The sequence below is a fragment of the Scyliorhinus torazame genome, chromosome 13 (genome assembly GCF_047496885.1).
Source record: "Scyliorhinus torazame isolate Kashiwa2021f chromosome 13, sScyTor2.1, whole genome shotgun sequence".
NCBI classification, from domain to species: Eukaryota; Metazoa; Chordata; class Chondrichthyes; order Carcharhiniformes; family Scyliorhinidae; genus Scyliorhinus; species Scyliorhinus torazame.
Genome location: NC_092719.1, coordinates 118564609 through 118584502, shown reverse-complemented (window position 1 = coordinate 118584502; position 19894 = coordinate 118564609). Strand labels below are relative to the sequence as shown.

The 19894-nt window shown below is 48.3% G+C and overlaps 1 protein-coding gene across 4 annotated transcripts in view; it reads left to right on the top strand.

Annotated features, from left to right (window-relative positions):
* Positions 1-1588, top strand: part of grip2b (glutamate receptor interacting protein 2b) — a 324567-nt gene extending 322979 nt beyond the window's left edge. For all 4 annotated transcript variants that reach the window (XM_072472104.1, XM_072472105.1, XM_072472103.1 and 1 more), the window contains one exon: positions 231-1588. In XM_072472104.1, coding sequence (XP_072328205.1) covers positions 231-443 — 213 coding nt within the window. In that variant the 3' untranslated portion in view covers positions 444-1588. The remainder of the gene's footprint in view (positions 1-230) is intronic.
* The last annotated feature ends 18306 nt before the right edge of the window (positions 1589-19894 follow it).

Below are 19894 nucleotides of genomic sequence, written 5' to 3'. Positions count from 1 at the left end.
GGGATGGGAAACAAATGTTGGCCTATCCCATTAATTAATTTTTAAAAATCTATTTCAAAGAACTGGTGCAGGGCATGGCCTATTTCTGTGCTGTGACCCTTCACCTCGGTCGTTCTGTTTGCCCTCCTGTCACTTGCTTGTAAAACATCAACTGAGGTTTTGAAAAGAAAAGTCCAACATGTTTACTAGGGGAGTGGCGCACCTAAACATTAATGTTCTTCCGCTGACAGGTGAATCACATCAGGACAAGAGACTTTGACTGTTGCCTGACAGTACCTCTCATCTCAGAGTCGGGGGACAGACTGGATCTAGTGATCAGCCGCAATCCATTGGCCCTGACCACACGCACCAGATCCGAGGACTGTGAGGCGTCGCGGAGTGGCCACCGCCTTTTGCAGCGGGCGGAGTACAGGAACACCAGGAAGAACACGAGGTCACTGTGAGCAAGAGGGAGGGAGAGAGAGAGACGGATCCACCCTCGCCCCCACTGCGAGAAGATCTCCAATGGTGCTACCCTTCTTTCCAATTGCGCATCAGCCGACTGCTGTCGCTGTGCCCAACTGCTCATCGCGGATGGTGATGAACAACTCCACCGTCAATTGTCCAACCTCCTTTGGAGTCGCCAACCATCCAGCATTACCCTGAAGTGGTCAGAAGTTAGAGAGTAATCGCCATCATTCTCAGAACAGTCAGGGGGACATTTAAAAAAAAATGTTTATTAGCTCTGAATTAATGGAAATGGAGGAACAGGTTGGCTGTGCAGGGCAGTTGGAGGCAAGTAACTGAAACCCCCAAGAATGTGTGAGCCAGATTTGGCAATCCTAGCCTTCCCCTTCCAATGTAGATTGCATAGTAACAGGAAGATTTTACTTTTATTTAAATGCTTTACTCCCAAAATATGTTCCCCCTCCTCCCCACCAACCCTTCAAATTTTTCTTTCTTCCAAGAAGCATTCTTGTGGAATACTTTTTTTTGTTTATGATATTTAAGTACATCAGCTGAAGATTGAGGCTTTCTGGTAACTGAGTAGGCCTCATTCCCTCACACAAAGACTTTTAGTCAGTTCTCAGGGAGGGTGGATGAAAAGGCTTCATAGAGCATGGAGGGAAGTGAACAATTTACTTAATGGAGTCAATTTGACCTTTAATAGGGTGGTAATGGCTTCAAATTATAGGTGGTACCTGACAACACTGGCAATTCAGACCAGTGACATTTCAAAAGGGGCATTCTGCTGGGTATTTTCCTGAAACAAGTGGTCAGCATTTTTCCTGTGCAAAATATCATGATCCTAGTTTGGATTCGATTTTTATTTTAAGGGTACGTGGGCAGAACTTGTGAAGCCAACACTCTACCCGACTGTGCTGCCTAGCAGTCGGGATATGTTGTCAGATCGAGCATCCCTGCTCCTGCGGGGTCCATACCAACACTGCAGCTATTCTGTCAACCCACTGCCAACCATTTCAGTATTCCCCATTTACCGAGCACCCACCTCTACCAGCCGATGTTCCTGACGTCTGTGGTCAAAGGGCAGAAAGCAGCACCAAGATGGATCCCTGTTTGGTATTTGACATTGCCTGCCAAATTTCAATTTGGGGTTGGGTGGTGTTGGGGTGGGGGGGGGAGGGGTGTGTGTGTGTGTGTGGAGGGGGAGGGGGAGGACCTCCTCCACTAGAACGGGAGTTCAGCCAAAGACCAAAATCGAACCAAGCCACTCTGCAGTTCACTCGCAAGGATGGTGAGAAGTGTTGCCGTCCAAGATACTGGGGCTGTCTGGCAGAGAGGCGATGCATCTGCCATTTTATTGCTAACCTTGGGTAGGGAAGGAGGTGGGAGAGAGGAGTGGAAAATCACGAGACAATCTGAGTGGGAATTCCCTTTTACTGTGAATGAAGTTGAAGCACAATTAAAGTAACTCAGATGGGGCCAGGCCTTGCACTGTGAGGCTGATGTGCTGAGTTTGTGTGTGTGTGTGTGTGTGTGTGTACGTATGTGTATGTTTTTAACGTGTAAATTATGCATCATTTGTGTCCTAAGATGTCAAGTGTTTTAAAAAGAGAAATAAATTGCACTTCTATAGTAAATTGAGAACCATTCACTGTTAAAATGACCTCTAACTCATCCTACCCATCATTTAATAGCAAAGGCCTCAGACATGGATTGCAGGAGGTGGGGTGACAGGTCCAGGTATGCTCGCTGCCCCTGTTTAAACTTCCTGATTTCTTCTCTTCCTCCCCCAAAGTTACTGACACTTCCCAGGGCGCATTTTCCATAGGGACCGGATGTCCTGTTGACCCCAGCTGAACACCTGGACCTGCTCAGTAGGTGTGGGTTGGCCAGGACCGCTGAACGGCAACTAATTTTCCTCCTCTCTGACCCTGGGCCACTGAAGCCAATTGTAGCTTCTGTGCTGCAGGCTACAGCCAAAGTTTGTGTTTGAAGTTTGGTAACTATGTTGTGAGGCAGCTCCTAGTCAGGTGACTTCAAACTTCCCTCACCCTCGACTACCTATCCTTCCCTTGCTCCTCACCATCTTTCCTCTCTTTGGTCCTCAGAATTCCATCTTCCCTTCATCCCCGCAACCATCCATCCTCCTTACCCTGCGCCATCCATCCTCCCTCTCCTTGGCCGTCGATTCTTCTCTCAACTTGGTTCACCCATTCTCCCCTCACCACCTTTGGCCATCAATCACCCATCCACTTCCCCCTCGCCAGGGTTCTATAATTAGCCTCTGGACCACCTACTCATGCGAAATCGCCAGGGAAACAGTTCCTGATCACTGTGCAGCGGCGCCTCCCACTGGCAAGAGGCAGTGAAGGCCTCTGCAGCGGAATGGCTCTCTGCTGTGACCCGGCCCAAAGCTCATGCAGAGAAAATGGTCAGCAGAGAGTTTCTAAAAGATCTCAGTAAGGGTCAGCACCCTCAGAAGCAGGAAATCTCAGGAGAGAAAGCAAGGGGAGTATTGAGAAACCTGTTTTTGTTCATCAGCACCCTCAGTTCATGTTAATCCCATACCATTGGCCAGCCATTTTGTCACACTGGTCCTCTCAGTCTCCACGATGTCAGAATCCTTCAAGTCAAAATGTCTTCTGATACCATTTCTGCCTGATTGCAATGTGCCATACTTAACTGTAAGATATTGTTCAAAATCCAACTGATTGATTTCCGGGGTTGAGTTGGGGTGGGGTGGGCGGGATGTAGGGAGTGGGATGTTGAATTAAAGCTTCTCTATGTTAACTACCAATAATTTGAAAAGTAATTGATGGAAACTGTTTAAAAGAAAAGGAAAAAGGCTTTAAAATGTACCCTGATGTTCTGTTTGGAGCAACAGTAACTGTCAATGGCTTTTGGACTGATGCATCCTTAAACATGTATTTTTAAATGTGTAATATTGAATGGTTTAAGCTGTATGCCCTTGATATTATTTTTCTATGAATTTTTCTTAATTGCTTGTTATAGCACAATGTGACAGACTTAAATCTTTTGGTCCCCAGTGGGAGATATTGTTAATATATTTCTGTATGAAAGGAAATGTAACAAGCAGATTTTTTTTAATGCAATAAAGAAACACAATGGAAGTTGTTCAGTTCCGAACCCTGAGCTTTTCATTCCAGGCACTGTGAAGAGAGCAGATTGAGCCAGTTTGTCTACAAAATTATGAGGGGCATAGACAGAGTGGATAGTCAGAGGCTTTTCCCCGGGGTAGAGGGGTCAATTACTAGGGGGCATAGGTTTAAGGTGAGAGGGGCAAGGTTTAGAGTAGATGTACGAGGCAAGTTTTTTACGCAGAGGGTAGTGGGTGCCTGGAACTCGCTGCCAGAGGAGGTGGTGGAAGCAGGGACGATAGTGACATTTAAGGGGCATCTTGACAAATACATGAATAGGATGGGAATAGAAGGATACGGACCCAGGAAGTGTAGAAGATTGTAGTTTAGTCGGGCAGCATGGTCGGCACGGGCTTGGAGGGCCGAAGGGCCTGTTCCTGTGCTGTACATTTCTTTGTTCTTTGTTTGTTCTGTAAACATGTACCGCACACGGGGGCAGGGTTGGCATAGATGGCCTCGCATTTACCAGTGCCAGTTCCTGTACGTATATAACTCGCATGGTGGAGGTGGCCTAGTGACTCCCAGCTGGCATATCGTGTCTCACATCTCCAACGGTGCCCATGTAACACTCGTACTGGTCAGCCCCTCTCACTTGGCACAATCTGGGGATGAGGATCCCCTGATAAAAAACAACAAAATTGGAGTGAAACTCCTAACTCTGATGGAAGTTTAGTCTCGCCAACCACGCTTGGATTCGGACTTGGGTCGAATTGAAATTGGCTGCCTTCCAGTGTCTGCGTGGATTTCCTTTGGGTGCTCCAGTTTTCTTCCACAGTCCAAATATGTGGAGGTTAGTTGGGTTGTGGGGATAGGACAGGGTAATGGGCCTGGGTCGGGTGCTCTTTCGGAAGGTGGGCGCAGATGCAATGGGCTGAGTGGCTCCTTCTGCACTGTAGGGATTCTATGGATGGGCTTAGCTCATTTCAGGATTAGAGTGAGTTGTTAGGTGCCGCACACGGCGCAATAAGTACATATTTTCCAGTCAATAATGACATTTGTGGGGACCAGGACTGAATGGTGCTTGCCTTAGGTGTCCAAGGCAAAAGGAATAGATCCCAACCCCTTGGTTACCTCAAGGAACTGCATATTAGAGTGAGACTAGCTGTCTCGCTATAATATGCAGATTTGCCGAAACGTGATCTCGCCCACAATGGGCAGGCTTCACATCGGGATGTTTCGCGAGAGCGCATTGGATCTCGCAGGACATAGCGTGCCGGGTAGATCCCAGGAGTGGGGTCGCCCGGCATTTACTGGCCATGTTGTGCCGCAGCGCGCTGCTTTTTGGGCGCAGCGTGGCCGGTAGATCATGTCCACAATCATCACGAAGTGTCCTACCTAGCTTGCCATGGTCATGTGGCTTCTTCCTTGAGGGAATGTCTCAGGGTCGCCATGTTACATTCAGTTCAATAAAGATGCTCTGCTAGGCATGCTGTCGTCTTTCAGCTTGTAAAAAACGAGGTGCATTCAGAATCCGAGAGGTGAACATTGCCTTCCCTGCCTGAGTGATAACCTGGCAGAGAGAGAATCAACCGCCCACCCCATTGGTTTCCACGGAATGAACATATGGAATTTTCCCCAAGGAGCGAAGAACCCTCTGCGGTCAGCAGTAAGGACATAGATCAGCCATGTGAATATCACTGAGACTTCTTTTTAAATGAAAACCTCAAAAGTGCTGGGGAAATGGATAACCAATTTTCTCTGGTGTAATCGGTCAATTAAATACAAATTTTAAGTCTTTGCTTTTTGAGTCAATGAAAAATTCCTGGTGATGTCTAGAAATTGTTAAATACATAGAATCATAGAATTTACAGTGCAGAAGGCGTGCGTAAAGATTTGAGTATCGCTGAAAAGAGAGACTAGCCGTCAAAGTGTTTCATCTTGCAGGACAGATGCACAGAACACCAATTGTAAAAGGCACAAAAATTTATACTACATGAGAAGAGAGTGCTGATTGTTTGGCAAGTGGACTCTAATTGGTAGAGGCATTGTCACGGAGAATGCATCAAGGAACAGTTAACTGCCAAGCTTTTGTTCAAATTCAAAGCAAGCTGATCAACTCTGATTGGTCAAGGCATTGCCATGAGGAATGAACTAGGGAATGGCCATCTGCTAAACCTTTGTTGCTCCCTTTACAATTGGTATTCTTGCTTATCTGTCCTGATTGATGCAAAGCGGAAAGATTCGATTGCATGTCTCTTTTACCAGCAAAACACAAGTTCTGTACATAAAGATTTGTTAGTTTCTATGATGTTTCATCTTTCTCTTCATTCCTATAATTACCAAAGCTCCAACAGCTGCAGAGAATTTGAAACCCTGTGGGTGGGCTCCAGGATTTGGATATCATTATAATCTGGAATTAATAAAGTAGACACTTCCCGTATTCATCACTGCCACCTTCCATGAGCTGTGCCTCCTCCAATCTTTTTTCACCCCCCCCGTGTGACAATTAAGAAGATGTAGAATAGGGGCGGCATGTGGCGCAGTGGTTAGCACTGGGACTGCGGCGCTGAGGACGCAGGTTCAAATCCCGGCCCTGGGTCACTGTCCGTGTGAAGTTTGCACATTCTCCCCATGACTGCGTGGGTTTCGCCCCCACAGCCCAAAGATGTGCAGGATAGGTGGATTGGCCACACTAAATTGCCCCTTAATTGGAAAAAAAAGATATAGAATCACTACAATGCAGAAGGAGGCCATTCGGCCCATCAAATCTGCACCGACCCTCTGAAACAGCAGCCTACCTTGGCCCAATTCCCCGCCCTATCCCCATAACCCCACCAAACCTTTGGACACTAAGGGGCAAATTAGCATGGCCAATCCACCTAACCTGCACATCTTTGGACTGTGGGAGGAAACCGGAGCACTCGGAGGAAACCCACGTAGACACGGGAGAACATGCACACTCCACACAGACAGTGACCCAAGGCCGGAATCGAACCCGGATCTCTGGCACTGTGAGGCAGAAGTGCTAACCACTGTGCCACCCCAACTGACGGTGGGTTTTAAAATGAGGGGGGTTTTGATCAGGGTCATTGGGAAAAAGACTGATTGCATTGGTTGGTGAGTTGATAGTGGGAGGGGATGAATTTCGGATCAACAATGAACTAAGAGGTGAGATTAGGAGAGTTGGTTTCACAGCATAGTAGAGTGGACAGAGTGAAGAGGGGGTGGTGGGGGTTATTCCATAGTTATGGGGGAGATGGTGGCATAGGTACTGTCACAGGACTAGTAATCCAGAGCTTCAGGCTCTGAGGCATGGGTTCAAATCAAGCAATGGCAGCTCTTGGAATTGCAATTCAATTAATAAAGGAATTCAGTAGTGGTGACTGTGAAACTATCATTGACCCATCTGATTCACTAATGTCCTTTAGGGAAGGAAATCTGCCATCCTTACCTGGCCTGGCCTAAGAACAAAAACAAAGAACAAAGAAATGTACAGCACAGGAACAGGCCCTTCGGCCCTCCAAGCCCGTGCCGACCATGCTGCCCGACTAAACTACAATCTTCTACACTTCCTGGGTCCGTATCCCTCTACTCCCATCCTATTCATGTATTTGTCAAGATGCCTCTTAAATGTCACTATCGTCCCTGCTTCCACCACCTCCTCCGGTAGCGGGTTCCAGGCACCCACTACCCTCTGCGTAAAAAACTTGCCTCGTACATCTACTCTAAACCTTGCCCTTCGCACCTTAAACCTATGCCCCCTAGTAATTGACCCCGCTACCCTGGGGAAAAGCCTCTGACTATCCACTCTGTCTATGCCCCTCATAATTTTGTATACCTCTATCAGGTCTCCCCTCAACCTCCTTCGTTCCAGTGAGAACAAACCGAGTTTATTCAACCGCTCCTCATAGCTAATGCCCTCCATACCAGGCAACATTCTGGTAAATCTCTTCTGCACCCTCTCTAAAGCCTCCACATCCTTCTGGTAGTGTGGCGACCAGAATTGAACACTATACTCCAAGTGTGGCCTAACTAAGGTTCTATACAGCTGCAACATGACTTGCCAATTCATATACTCAATGCCCCGGCCAATGAAGGCAAGCATGCCGTATGCCTTCTTGACTACCTTCTCCACCTGTGTTGCCCCTTTCAATGACCTGTGGACCTGTACTCCTAGATCTCTTTGATTTTCAATACTCTTGAGGGTTCTACCATTCACTGTATATTCCCTACCTGCATTAGACCTTCCAAAATGCATTACCTCACATTTGTCCGGATTAAACTCCATCTGCCATCTCTCCGCCCAAATCTCCAAACAATCTAAATCCTGCTGTATCCTCCGACAGTCCTCATCGCTATCCGCAATTCCACCAACCTTTGTGTCGTCTGCAAACTTACTAATCAGACCAGTTACATTTTCCTCCAAATCATTTATATATACTACAAAGAGCAAAGGTCCCAGCACTGATCCGTGTGGAACACCACTGGTCACAGTCCTCCAATTAGAAAAGCATCCTTCCATTGCTACTCTCTGCCTTCTATGACCTAGCCAGTTCTGTATCCACCTTGCCAGCTCACCCCTGATCCCGTGTGACTTCACCTTTTGTACTAGTCTACCATGAGGGACCTTGTCAAAGGCCTTACTGAAGTCCATATAGACAACATCCACTGCCCTACCTGCATCAATCATCTTAGTGACCTCCTCGAAAAACTCTATCAAGTTAGTGAGACACGACCTTCCCTTCACGTGACTCCTGGCCTACACGTGACTCCTGACCCACAGCAATGTGGTTGACTCCGCATTGCCCCTCTGACATGGCCGAGCAAGCAACTCAGTTCAAAGACAATAATGGATGGACTTAACAAAGAAACAAAGAACAATACAGCACGGGAACAGGCCATTCCACCCTCCAAGCCTGCGCCGATCATGTGTCCTATCTAGACCAACTGCCTGTATCCTTCTATACCCCGTCTGTTCATGTGCCTATCCAGAAAAGTCTTAAAGGTCGCTAACGTATCTGCCTCAACCACCTCACTTGGCAGTGCATTCCAGGCCACCACCACCACCCTCTTTGTAAAAACCTTCCCCACACATCTCCACTGAACCTAGCCCCCACCTTGAACTTGTTCCCCCTTGTAATTTTCAATTCCGCCCTGGGATAAAGCCTCCAACTATTCACCCTATCTATACCCCTAATAATTTTATAAACTTCTATCAGGTCGCCCCTCAGCTTCCATCTCTCTAGGGAGAACAATCCCAGTTTATTCAATCTCTTCTCATAGCTAATACCCTCCATACCAGGCAACATCCTGGTAAACCTTTTCTGTACTTTCTCCAAAGCCCCACGTCCTTCTGGTAGTATGGTGACCAGATTTGGACACAGTATTCCAAATGTGGTCTAACCAACATTCTATATAACTAACATAATTTGCATGCTTTTATACTCGATATCTAGTCCTATGAAGGCAAGCATGCCATATGCTTTCTTTACCACCATTTCCACCTGTGCTGCCACTTTCAAGGATCTGTGGACCTGTATGCCCAGATCTCTCTGTGTCTCTATGTTCCTGATGGTTCTGCCATTTATTTTATAGCTCTCACCTGAATTGGATCTACCAAAACGCATCACCTCGCATGTGTCCGTGTTAAATTCCATCTGCCATTTCTCCTCCCAATTTTGCAGCCTATCTATATCCTACTGTGTTCTCTGACAATCTTCATCACTATCCACAACTCCTGCAATCTTAGTATCATCCGCAAACTTGCTAATCAGACCGGCTACATTTTCTTCCAGTCATTTATGTATATTCCAAACAGCAGAGGTCCCAGTACTGATACCTGCGGAACACCACTAGTTACAGACCTCCATTCGGAAAAACACCCTTCCACTGCTACCCTGTATCTTCTAGGGCCAAGCCAGTTCTGAATCCATCTAGCTATTTCACCCCTGATCCCATGTGATTGTGCTGGACTTGACCCCCACATCCCATGACAGAATAAAGATATATATTTTTTAAGTTGCCTGTAAAAGAGAAATGGACATTTTTTTTTAAAAAGGTAAGAATTAAAAGGGAATGGAATGGGAGAGGGTAGAAATAAAAGGACTGTGGATAGTTCTTCCAGGATAGGCCAATTGGGGAACGTGAGGAGGAATGGGACTCAGAGCACACATAGGAGAAAACTGAATGGAAATGGGCAGGGAAGTGGGAAATGGGATGGGATAGCTCCTTAAGGAAGTTTCCACAGGCTTGCTGGGCTGAATGGACAGTTTCTGTACTCTACAAATCCACAGTTCTATCATTTGGGAATATTTATTCAAAAACTTTAGAATTTATATCTGGATGGTTTTTATCTTCAGGTGGAGGTGAAAGATCACATGGCACAAGTTTGACAAAGCGCCAGGTCAATATCTATTCCCCAACCCGACAGCCCTAAAACAGACAATCTGGTCATTGCTGCTCGAGGGATCCTCACTGTGTACAAATGAGCCGCTGCGACCCCTCACACTACAACAGCAGCCTCACTTCAACATCACGTCACTGGCTGTAAATTGTGGGGATGGGTTACGTTTTACGAATGCGAAAGGTGCTATATGAATGCAAATTCTTCCCCTCTTTGGTTTGAGATGAGCAAAAGTAAGTGATTCTAGTTTGTGTGTTGACATGAAGGAACCACGACACTCAGAATGGAATCCTTATCAGCAGCATGGAAGGTGATTGTACTGATGCTCTCCAAATTGCATGGGTTAAAATCAACGCCTCCATAGTCATCTCAAATAATAATGGGCTGGAAATCTCCTATTAATAATCCCTACAATCAATCAGCCATTCAAAGACGAGCACTTTAATCGCCAGGGAGCAAATTATGCATAAGGCAAAATAATGTGCACATTGCAACTCTGAAATAATCAACAGAAAATGCTGAACATACTCAACAGGTTAGAAAGTCTCGGTGGAGAAAGAGATAAAGTTCATGGGCTGCAATCGTCCGCTGTCGGGATTCTGCATTGTGCCTGCAGCCCAGGGATGCCCACTGTGGGGAACCCCATTGGCCGGCTGGCGAGACAGAGAATCCCGGGGGCACATCGCACCAGGAACCTGGTGCGGCGGGATGGAGAATCCCGCCCAATGTTTCCGGTCAGTGATCATTCATCAAAACTGGAAAATGTTACAGATGTTCCAGGTTTTGATAAGTCCAGAGCTGGCAGGGAGGGGGGGGAGAGCTAAAGAGGAGGCCAGTGAAGGAGTGGAAGGCATGTGTGACTTAAATGACAAAAGGATGCTAGTGCAAAGGCGAATAGTGACACTCACGTTTTTTGAGACTTGAGGGTGAAGAGGGGGTCGCCAGAGAGGATGAGGTCAGTGCAGTTCTGTGAAACGATGGCCTGATGTTGGGCGTTGGAGTCATGGTCCGAGGGGAACACAGGAGGAGGTGTCATATGGACTCTGGGCGGTATTCTCCAGTCGGCGACGCCAAAATTGCATTCGGCTGGCGAATCAACGTTCGTGCCGTAATCGAGGGCGGCGCCATTTTCACGATGCTCTGCCCTCTCCAATACAGCGAACTCTAGGAGTGTGCTGCGCGCTGTATTGATGAACTCAGGACGTTACCTGAGGCTCTCCCCCCGATGCTTCGCCCCCGACCGGCCGAGTTCCCAACAGTGTGGGTCTCTCAAGTTATTATTTGTTGGGAACTCGGTGTGGCAGCTATGGACTCAGTCCAGCGCCCCACAGTCAGGGGAGAGCCGATCCGTGGGAGGGGGAGAGCCGATCCGTGGGAAGGGGAGACTTTGGCAGGGGTTGGGGGCACCGTTGGGGGGGTGGGCTGGGGGCCGCGAGCTGGGCACAGGGGGCGAACTATTTGGCAGGCCGGGTCCACGCGTGGCCGCCGCCGTGCGCATGCGTGGCCATGCACCCGGCAATTCTCCGGGTGCTCTACACGGCCTGCCTGTCAACCCGTCAACAAACGGAGGATCGGTGGCCGTTTTGCGCTGAATTTTCGAGCGTAAAACGCCATTGTTCCCACGCCGGCGCCAGGATATAGCCTGAAAATCGGAGAATCAAGCCTCCTGTTTCTCTCTCCACAGACGCAGCCAGACCTGCTGAGTATTTCCCAGTATTTTCTGTTTTTATTTCAAATTTCCAGCATTCGCAGTATTTTGCTTTTATCTTACGATTTCTATATTGTTCCAAGGCTTTATACAGCCTCATGAAGAGGTCAAGAAACCTGTCTGGTTGCACAATAGCTGTAAGATATAACTATATGCACACATACAATATGAAGTCCTGACATGGTGCTATCTTTATGGCGACTTCTACCAGATACACCATTACACTCAACTCCTCCCATGTGACTCTCTACATCATAAATTGGGCGTGTTATGGGTCAGGGTTTAGAGAACCCCAAAGTGTATCATGGAGTTCACCTGACCCACAACTTTTAATAGATTGTGGTATGGGGAGCACACGGCCCACTCTACAGGTGTGGTACAGCAGAAATGGACCAGTATTTTTTTAAAACAAAACAATGTTTATTCTATGAACTCAAGTTAACCTTTTTAAAACAAACAGTGACTCTCTTAGCAACCAGTAAATCAAATACACCCCCAAATAATACAACACTAAGTAACCTGTATGCTGTTCTTTTAACACCCAGAAGACTTAACAAACCTCTAAACAGAAGCACATCAGGGTTTGCATTCAATACTGAAAACATTTATAATTCTGAATTCACCAAATGATTAAGAGATAGTCCTTCATGGCAGAGAGCTCAACAATACAGCTGCTTTGGCTGACTTCAGCTGCAACACACTGAAAAACTAAACCAAAAAGACAGACACACCCAAGCTTTTCTCAAAGTGAAACTAAAAAGCAGAACCAGAGCTCAGCTCCACCCACACTCTGACATCACTGCAGTAACATGAGCAGCCAAACATTTCTCAAAGCGACATTCTCATGACAGGCGGTACTATTTCCCCAATCCCACATCAACCCTTATGGTCCCAAACACCTGAATACAACATAGATCTTTTCATAAATGTCAGCCATCTTAATTTACTGCTCTTACTTTATCCTAACCACCCTGAGATTGTCAGTAATCCTGCTAAAGATGGCACTGCTATTCCTTAACAAACAAACCTCAACTTGAAGGAGGCAAAATGTCAAATCTCCGACACCTGCTTCGACCTGACCCCTGGGCCTGACCCCAACACCTAACATTTTGAATTTTAATTCAATTAATAAATCTGCGATTGAAAGCTAATCTCAGTAACGGTGACCATGAAACTATCACTGATTGTCGGAAAAAAAACCCATCTGGTTCACTAATGTCCTTCAGGGAAGGGAATCTGCCATCCTAACCTGGCCTGGCCTATATGTGACTCCAGACCCACAGTAATGTGGTTGGCTCTGAGCTGCCCCCTGAAATGGCCGAGCAAGCCGTCCAGTTCAAGGGCAATGAGGGATGGGCAACAAATGTTGGTGACTCCCACATTCCGCGAGAGAATGAAGAAGCGACAGACACACAATTCATTAAAACTAATAACATGGCCATAAAAATGCAAACAAAGCACTCGGGTTCACCGGGGATCACCTCTGGAGGACCAAAATTGAAAGGTAGAGAGGTTATGTTAACTTGATAAAGAATCTTGGCTGGGGCACCCTTAGCATACTGACCAGAACTCAGAACTACCACGAAAGACTGATTAGGCTGGAAAAGGGAAGGGGTGACTTTTGTGCATACAGAAAAAGGGAAGCCTACACCGTGTTGAGCAAAAGATGAAAGGTTTATTCTCAAGCTTCAGATCCGCGGCTCCCAGCGATACACAACCCAGTGACCGGCCGGCTGCCTTTATACAGGAAGTGATTAAGCTGTCCCGCCCCCTTAGCGGGGAAGAGCATATTCCGCAAAGGACAAAGGGAATGCGATTGTCCCAACACCGTATGTTCCGCACGGGTATAGGTTATTACATCCCGAAGGATCCTCCAACGGCCGTGGACACAGATGAGGAGGAGAAACAGAAGGCGAGGAAGGGCAATGAAGTCTCTTTGGTTCATGTGGAACATCATGTGCCCAAGGCACCGGGTCTGATTGTGAATATCGCGTCAGGGAACGCCGTTTCTGACAGGAGTACCACAGCAGGACTTCAGCAGAAGGCTGTCTGTCCATCTCGCAAATCGAAGAGGTCGTATCCCGTGGCTATGCGTTGAGTCATTCACGGGGTGTCACGGTGGGTCTGTCGAACGGCAAACAGGACAATCCGGAAAGGGGTGCACATCAGGAACCGGACAAGGGGGTTGCCTTCACGACCGAAGGTGATCCAGATGGCACCTTAGTAGCTGGCTGGCAACCTGAATCCGTTTGGAGACTGGTCCAGTCTGATGGAGAACAGTCCCGGAGAACTACCGGGCACCTATGGCGAAGTTCTAGATGAACACCATGACACCCGGAGAACAATGCCGTGTAGACGACTTGGGCTGTCGCTTCTGGGCATGGAGCACTTTCGCCCCGATATCAGGGACCAGTAAGCTCATGCGGATACCAGGTCACCAGCTAATAAGCAACCCAGCACAAGGTGTGGCCTGGTGCAGGATGCGAACAAGGATCGAGTCAGTCTTGTATCCATGGATCCTGAAGTGTGTTTCTGGAGCCCTCATTTGAACGTCTGAATGGCCCACTCAACGAACATGTTAGAAGCCGGGTGGTAAGGACCCTGTTGGGTATCGCCTGGAGCCATGTATCTGAAGCTTGAGAATAAACCTTTCATCATTTGCTGAACTCTGTGGGGACTGCCCCATTTCTTTTGTCTGCACAAAGGTCACCCCTTCTCTTTTCCAGACAAAAGAACTCCAATGCCAAATCCCATTGGTCTTTATGAATTCCAAGAACTCCTCACTGGCAAAAGAAGCCCTGTTAACCATGGTGAGGACCTCGGGGATGCCATACGTCAAAAAAGAGATGTGCAGTTTCTCGATGGTTGCTTGAGAGGTGATCGTCGTCATCCTGTGGAACTGCAACCACTTTGAATGGACGATCACCAAAAGGAAAAACATTGAGCCCATGAATGGACCAGTAAAGTCAGTGTAAACCCAGGCCCAGGGGCAGCCCGGCCTCTCACAAGGATGAAGGGACACGGCAGCAGGCAGCTTCTGGTGCTCCTTGCAAATGGGACACCGTTGAGCCGCCTTCTCGATGTCTGCATGGTGTTACGGCCACCGGATATAGCTCCTTGCCAACATCTTCATTTTAGACTCTGCTGGGTGTCCATTGTGCAGGTCCTTCAATACGAGCTCCTGGCCTTTCACTGGGACTACAACCCACGTGTCTCAAAGCACGATACTGCCTTCTACACTGAGCTCGGACATCCTGGAGGAGAAAGCTCGCAGTTTCCTGGCCACCAGCCAATATCATGCTGCACTTTGGGGAGAACGGGGTCTATCTGGGTCCAGTCGCTGATGCCGGTGGGACGACTGCAGGGAGTCTATGAAAATCAACACGGTGACGACCTCGCCCACCAGAAGGAATTGCGAGGCCTCGACCAGTAGGGGCAACTATAAGTATGGCACCGCAAGTGGTCATCGTCTGCAATATAGTGCATTCGCTCTGCATACTGGGCCCAATCCTCGATTCCAGCGTCAAAAGTGTCCAGCCGCTCAAACAGTGGCATGGCGAATAAAATAAGGCTGCCACCAGTAACACAAATGCTAGGAGGTGGCGGAACCAGCAAGGCCACAGCATTTACAGCAGACCAAGTATACTCCTCGTCGCCAGTTTTGTGCATACAAAAAAGGGGTGTCCACACTGAGTTGAGCAAAAGGCAAGAGGTTTATTCTCAAGCTTCAGAAACACGGCTCCCGGCAATGCCCAACCAGGTGAGTGGGCGGACGGTCGCCGGCCGGCCAGCTTTATACAGCAAGTGATTAAGCTGCACCCCCCCATCCCCTCCCCCCCCCCCCCCCCCCCCCGCCACCCTCCTGAGCGAGGAAGCATGGATTCCGCAAAGGACTCTGAGAATACGACTGTCCCGATTCGGTAAGTTCCGCACGGGTAGAGGTTATTATAGTGACCTAATAGAAGTCTTCAAGATTATGAATGGGTTTGGTCATGTGGATGTAGATTGTATGTTTCCATTTGTTATGATTTAAAAACTAAGGGCAATAAATATAAGATACTCCTTAATGACTCCAATAGGAAATTTACTCAGAGAGTGGTTAGAATTGTAGAATCATAAAATTTGCAGCGCAGAAGGACGACATTCGACCCATCAAGTCTGCACCGGCCCTTGGAAAGAGTACCCCACTTAAGCCCCACCTTCACCATATCCCCGTAACCCAGACACCCCACCTAACCTAAGGGCAATTTAGCATAGCCAATCCACCTAACCTGCACATTTTGGACTGTGGGAGTAAACCGGAGCATCCGGAGGTAACCCATGCAGACACGGGAAGAACTCTTCACAGCCAGTGACTCAAGCCAGGTATCGAACCTGGGACCCTGGTAATGGCATGATGGGAAAACTGGTCAATGGGAAGACTGGTCAAAATGTTTGATACAATGTAAGAACTACTCGTTCCAGCTCACCACGCCCATGTAAAGAATGCTGCCCTAACCATTTCAGACTGTAAGACTGATAAGGCCAACTCTGCATAACTTGAAGTCTGAAAAGATCAGCGAAGGTCGAGCCATTCCAAAACACCGGACCTCGGCAACTCCTGATAAGACTAACTTGTCATAACCCAGGGCCGTAGGAATTAAACAAGATAAGTTCTGGAAGAAATAATTCTATTCCGCTCTTTCAATGTTCCCTCCAAGGACAAGATAACGGTATGAGTGATGTGACCAAAAGAAGGTCTGTTCTATGCTTCCATTTGTATTTCTGATCAAATTCCTGACTATACTGTTGTCACGCAATCTTGATAATGATAATGTATAAATATTGAGCTAATTCTCTGTGAAAGCGCGGAACTTGTGAAAGACTCAGCAGTTTTGTTGACTGCTCTCTGACTTCAGGTTTCAGCCAGTACTGCATGCAGTCTTTTCGAAAATAAAGCTTTGTTATTTTGTCTGAATGGGTGTGTTGAATCTTTCTACTACAGAAGCCGGAAAATATTGACTTTAGCAAATTGCCCCTTAATTGGAAAAAAAGGGAAGATTGGTAAGTGCCTAAGAGAGAGGGGATTAGAGGTTGAGTTTGATAAAATAGATTGGGAGGACAGCCGTGTGGAGCATAGACCCCAGCATGGTGCGGTAAACGGGAGTGTTTCAGTGCTGTAAATTCTACATAAAGAAGACGTTAAAGAAGGACAGGCAGGAGGAGAGGTGGAAAGTTTTAGGGAGGGAATTCAAGAGCTGAAGACACAGCCAGCGAGGTGAAGGAGCTCTATGAATTCAGCACAGATATGGAACTGAATCTGACCAATATTATCTCACGCCATGTCATGTAAGGTTTTCGGGCAATTCGGCCCTTTTTGGAGAAACTCAGAGACTGTAAACCGACTTTCCAGCCAAGGGAACAGAACCAGTTTTCCCAGCAGGCTTGGCCCGCTGAGCTGAGTAAGGGCATAAATACATAAACATGTACAAACACCCCCCTAGGAGCTACAAGGAAGAAGGAGCCAGACAAACAAGATAACATCAAGACACAGACAAAGGGGCACGGGAATACACAGGAGGCTTGCATGCAAGCAGGACAATGGGATGGTCATAGCCCCATGCAAATGTAAATGACCTGGCCTCCACCAGAGCAGAATCCAATTAGCACCCCATCAACATAGCGAGGTGAGAACAGCAGCCATCTCCGGAGCAGCTGGAAGACACTGAAATTCTCCACAGAAGAGCCTAACCTCATTAAAACTAGAAATCAGACTGTCTGAGTCCAGCATATTGCGCTGGAAAAGCCCCTAGAAAATCAGCGGTAGAGAAAAGCCAAGTTGGAGGCGGACCTGGGGGAGGTACTCCAATCTTGACAGGAGCTACCGGCAGAAACTCACTGGGAGAAGGGGGGCGGAGCCAGCGCCAAATTCAAATCGCGCAGGAAGAGGCGGACCTGGGGGAGGTACTCCAAGCTTGACAGAAGCTACCGGCAGAAAAACCAAGCTGGAGGCGGACCTGGGGGAGGTACTCCAATCTTGACAGGAGCTACCGGCAGAAACTCACTGAAAGAAGGGGGCGGAGCCAGCGCCAAATTCAAATCGCGCAGGTCTGCCTAGCTGGAAGAAGCGGACCTGCAAGGAATACCCCGGAAACAAACAGCTCTGACCGTCTCAAAGGGGGCGGGACCAGCGGGAACTTTGAAAACCTACCTTTTCAATGCAAAAGGGGCTGGCCGATCACAGAACAAAGCCAGGTATAACTATATAAAAGGGGCTGTGTTTTCAAGTAGGGGTCTGTTCGTTCGTGGCTCGACCTCTGCACCCCTGACTTGACCTCTGCAGCCTGTGACCGTAAGTACTCCGCAGCAGCTTGCGAAACTCCCTTGATTTTAATAGTGGTTGAGGCTTTGGGGAAGGGAACTTGTTTTTGTGCCTGTGATATTGCTAAAACCTGTGTAAGCATAAGAATTTTCGTTGTGTCCGCTATATTACCTTTGAATAGACATAGTGTATATTAGAGCATAAGATTTTATTGTGTTTCTTCTGTTGATGATTTTGACCTGGGTTTTACAATAAATCTTGATTTGATGCTAATTGGAGTCGTTTAAATTCTTCAATCCTTCACCAGCGATCTCTGACCAAGTCATTGTTAAAAATACTCCTCACCTTAATTCCGGGTTCAAGAATCGAGGGTCATCTTGAGCGGTTCACTCAGGACAGACTGCTGGTTAGGAAATAAACAGCAGTGTCCTATTCTCTCTCTTGGGAAAGCTACTCTAGTGGAGTAGGAACCGGGTGGCTGTTGCACCACCGGCAAGAGAGAGAATCACCTGGGTATTGGTAGGGGTCTGGAGATCTGTGTGATATAAGTCTCAGGCTGTCGGTTAGGAATAAACGGCAGGCTTGAATCAGTGCTCTCTTCAGTGGAAGTGTCCCAGCGCGACATCCCCTGGCCTCTGAAGTTTCAGTGCCAGCTGGAGAGAGACACACACAGATATTCAAACCCCAGATATCGGCCCAGTAGTGGAGTAGCGGAGATGGCACCCTCTACAATGGCGACCGGGGCAGGAGCCCGGTGGTTTGGAGTATGTGACGTGGCAGAGGGGGTGAGGGAACGAAGCAAAATGGAGGAGAGAATATCCTCATATTTGTGGCAAAAGGTCAACCTCACCAAACCTTGGGTCTCAGAATTGATCAATGCAGAGCAACCGGTAATGGCAGCGGCTGCATGGACAGAAAGCAAGGCGCACAAAAGGCACTTGGAGAAGGCAGTTTGGCTGGTTTGCCTGTCTCAGCAAGTAGTCAACGCAGAGCAAAGAATCGAAGAGTTAGAGCAGGAGGCTAGCGCAGCGGAACGACTGCGGGGGGAAGTGGCAGAAATGAAACAGGAAAGCGAGTCTAACAGATGTGAGAAGGACTACCTCCACTGCCAGATAGTGGAGGGTAAAGAAAAGGAACGGAGGCTCCAGGAACTCTATGCTCGGAGTACAGAGCAGTGTAGGAAGCTGGAGGGGAAGTTCCGGGACATCCAGGCAGCGTACCGGGTGGCTCGCGAGGAAGTAGGGGACTGTGCCCATGGGCCGTGCCAGGCACGAATAACGGAGTTGGAGGAGACCTTGTCCAAGTTCAGGGGACAGATACACCTGGTAGGTCCAGGGGGGGTCCCAAGGGGCAAGGTGCTCCTCGCAGCGGATGATTCCCCAAAGGCCAAGGGGAATAGACCGCCTCCTGAGGCACCGGGATCGTGTCCGGGTCGGCAGGGGGGGATCGGGCTGCACGTTAAGGGGCAAGTCCAAGGGGGGTCGGCAGTGCATCCCCAGGTAGCGGCGTCTCCTATATGGGTAGCTAGCCCGGGGACAGGGGGGCTACCCAACGAGGCAGGAGAGCTGGACAGTGGGGAGGAGGAGCAGGAACCCCAGGTAGGGCAGATGTGCCCTGTCAGGCAAAGGAGGTATGGTCCCCCGGCGGGGATGGCAAATAGGGGACCAATTGAGGGCGACATTATCGTTCCTCATGGGGCATCCGCGCTCAGGGGGATGGTGGCCCACGTTCCCAAACTAACTCAGAAGGGGGACCCATCGCTGCATTTTATGGAGGTAGAACAGGCAGCCCACATCAATGACTGCGACGAAGGGGAGCAAATAAAGATGCTCCTGATAACCCTAGATGCCCAGCTATGCAGGACAGTGACCTCTGGGAATGGGGGGAGACCTGACACCTGGGCGGCAGCACAGACTGCTGTTCTGGAGGCCATGGGTTTG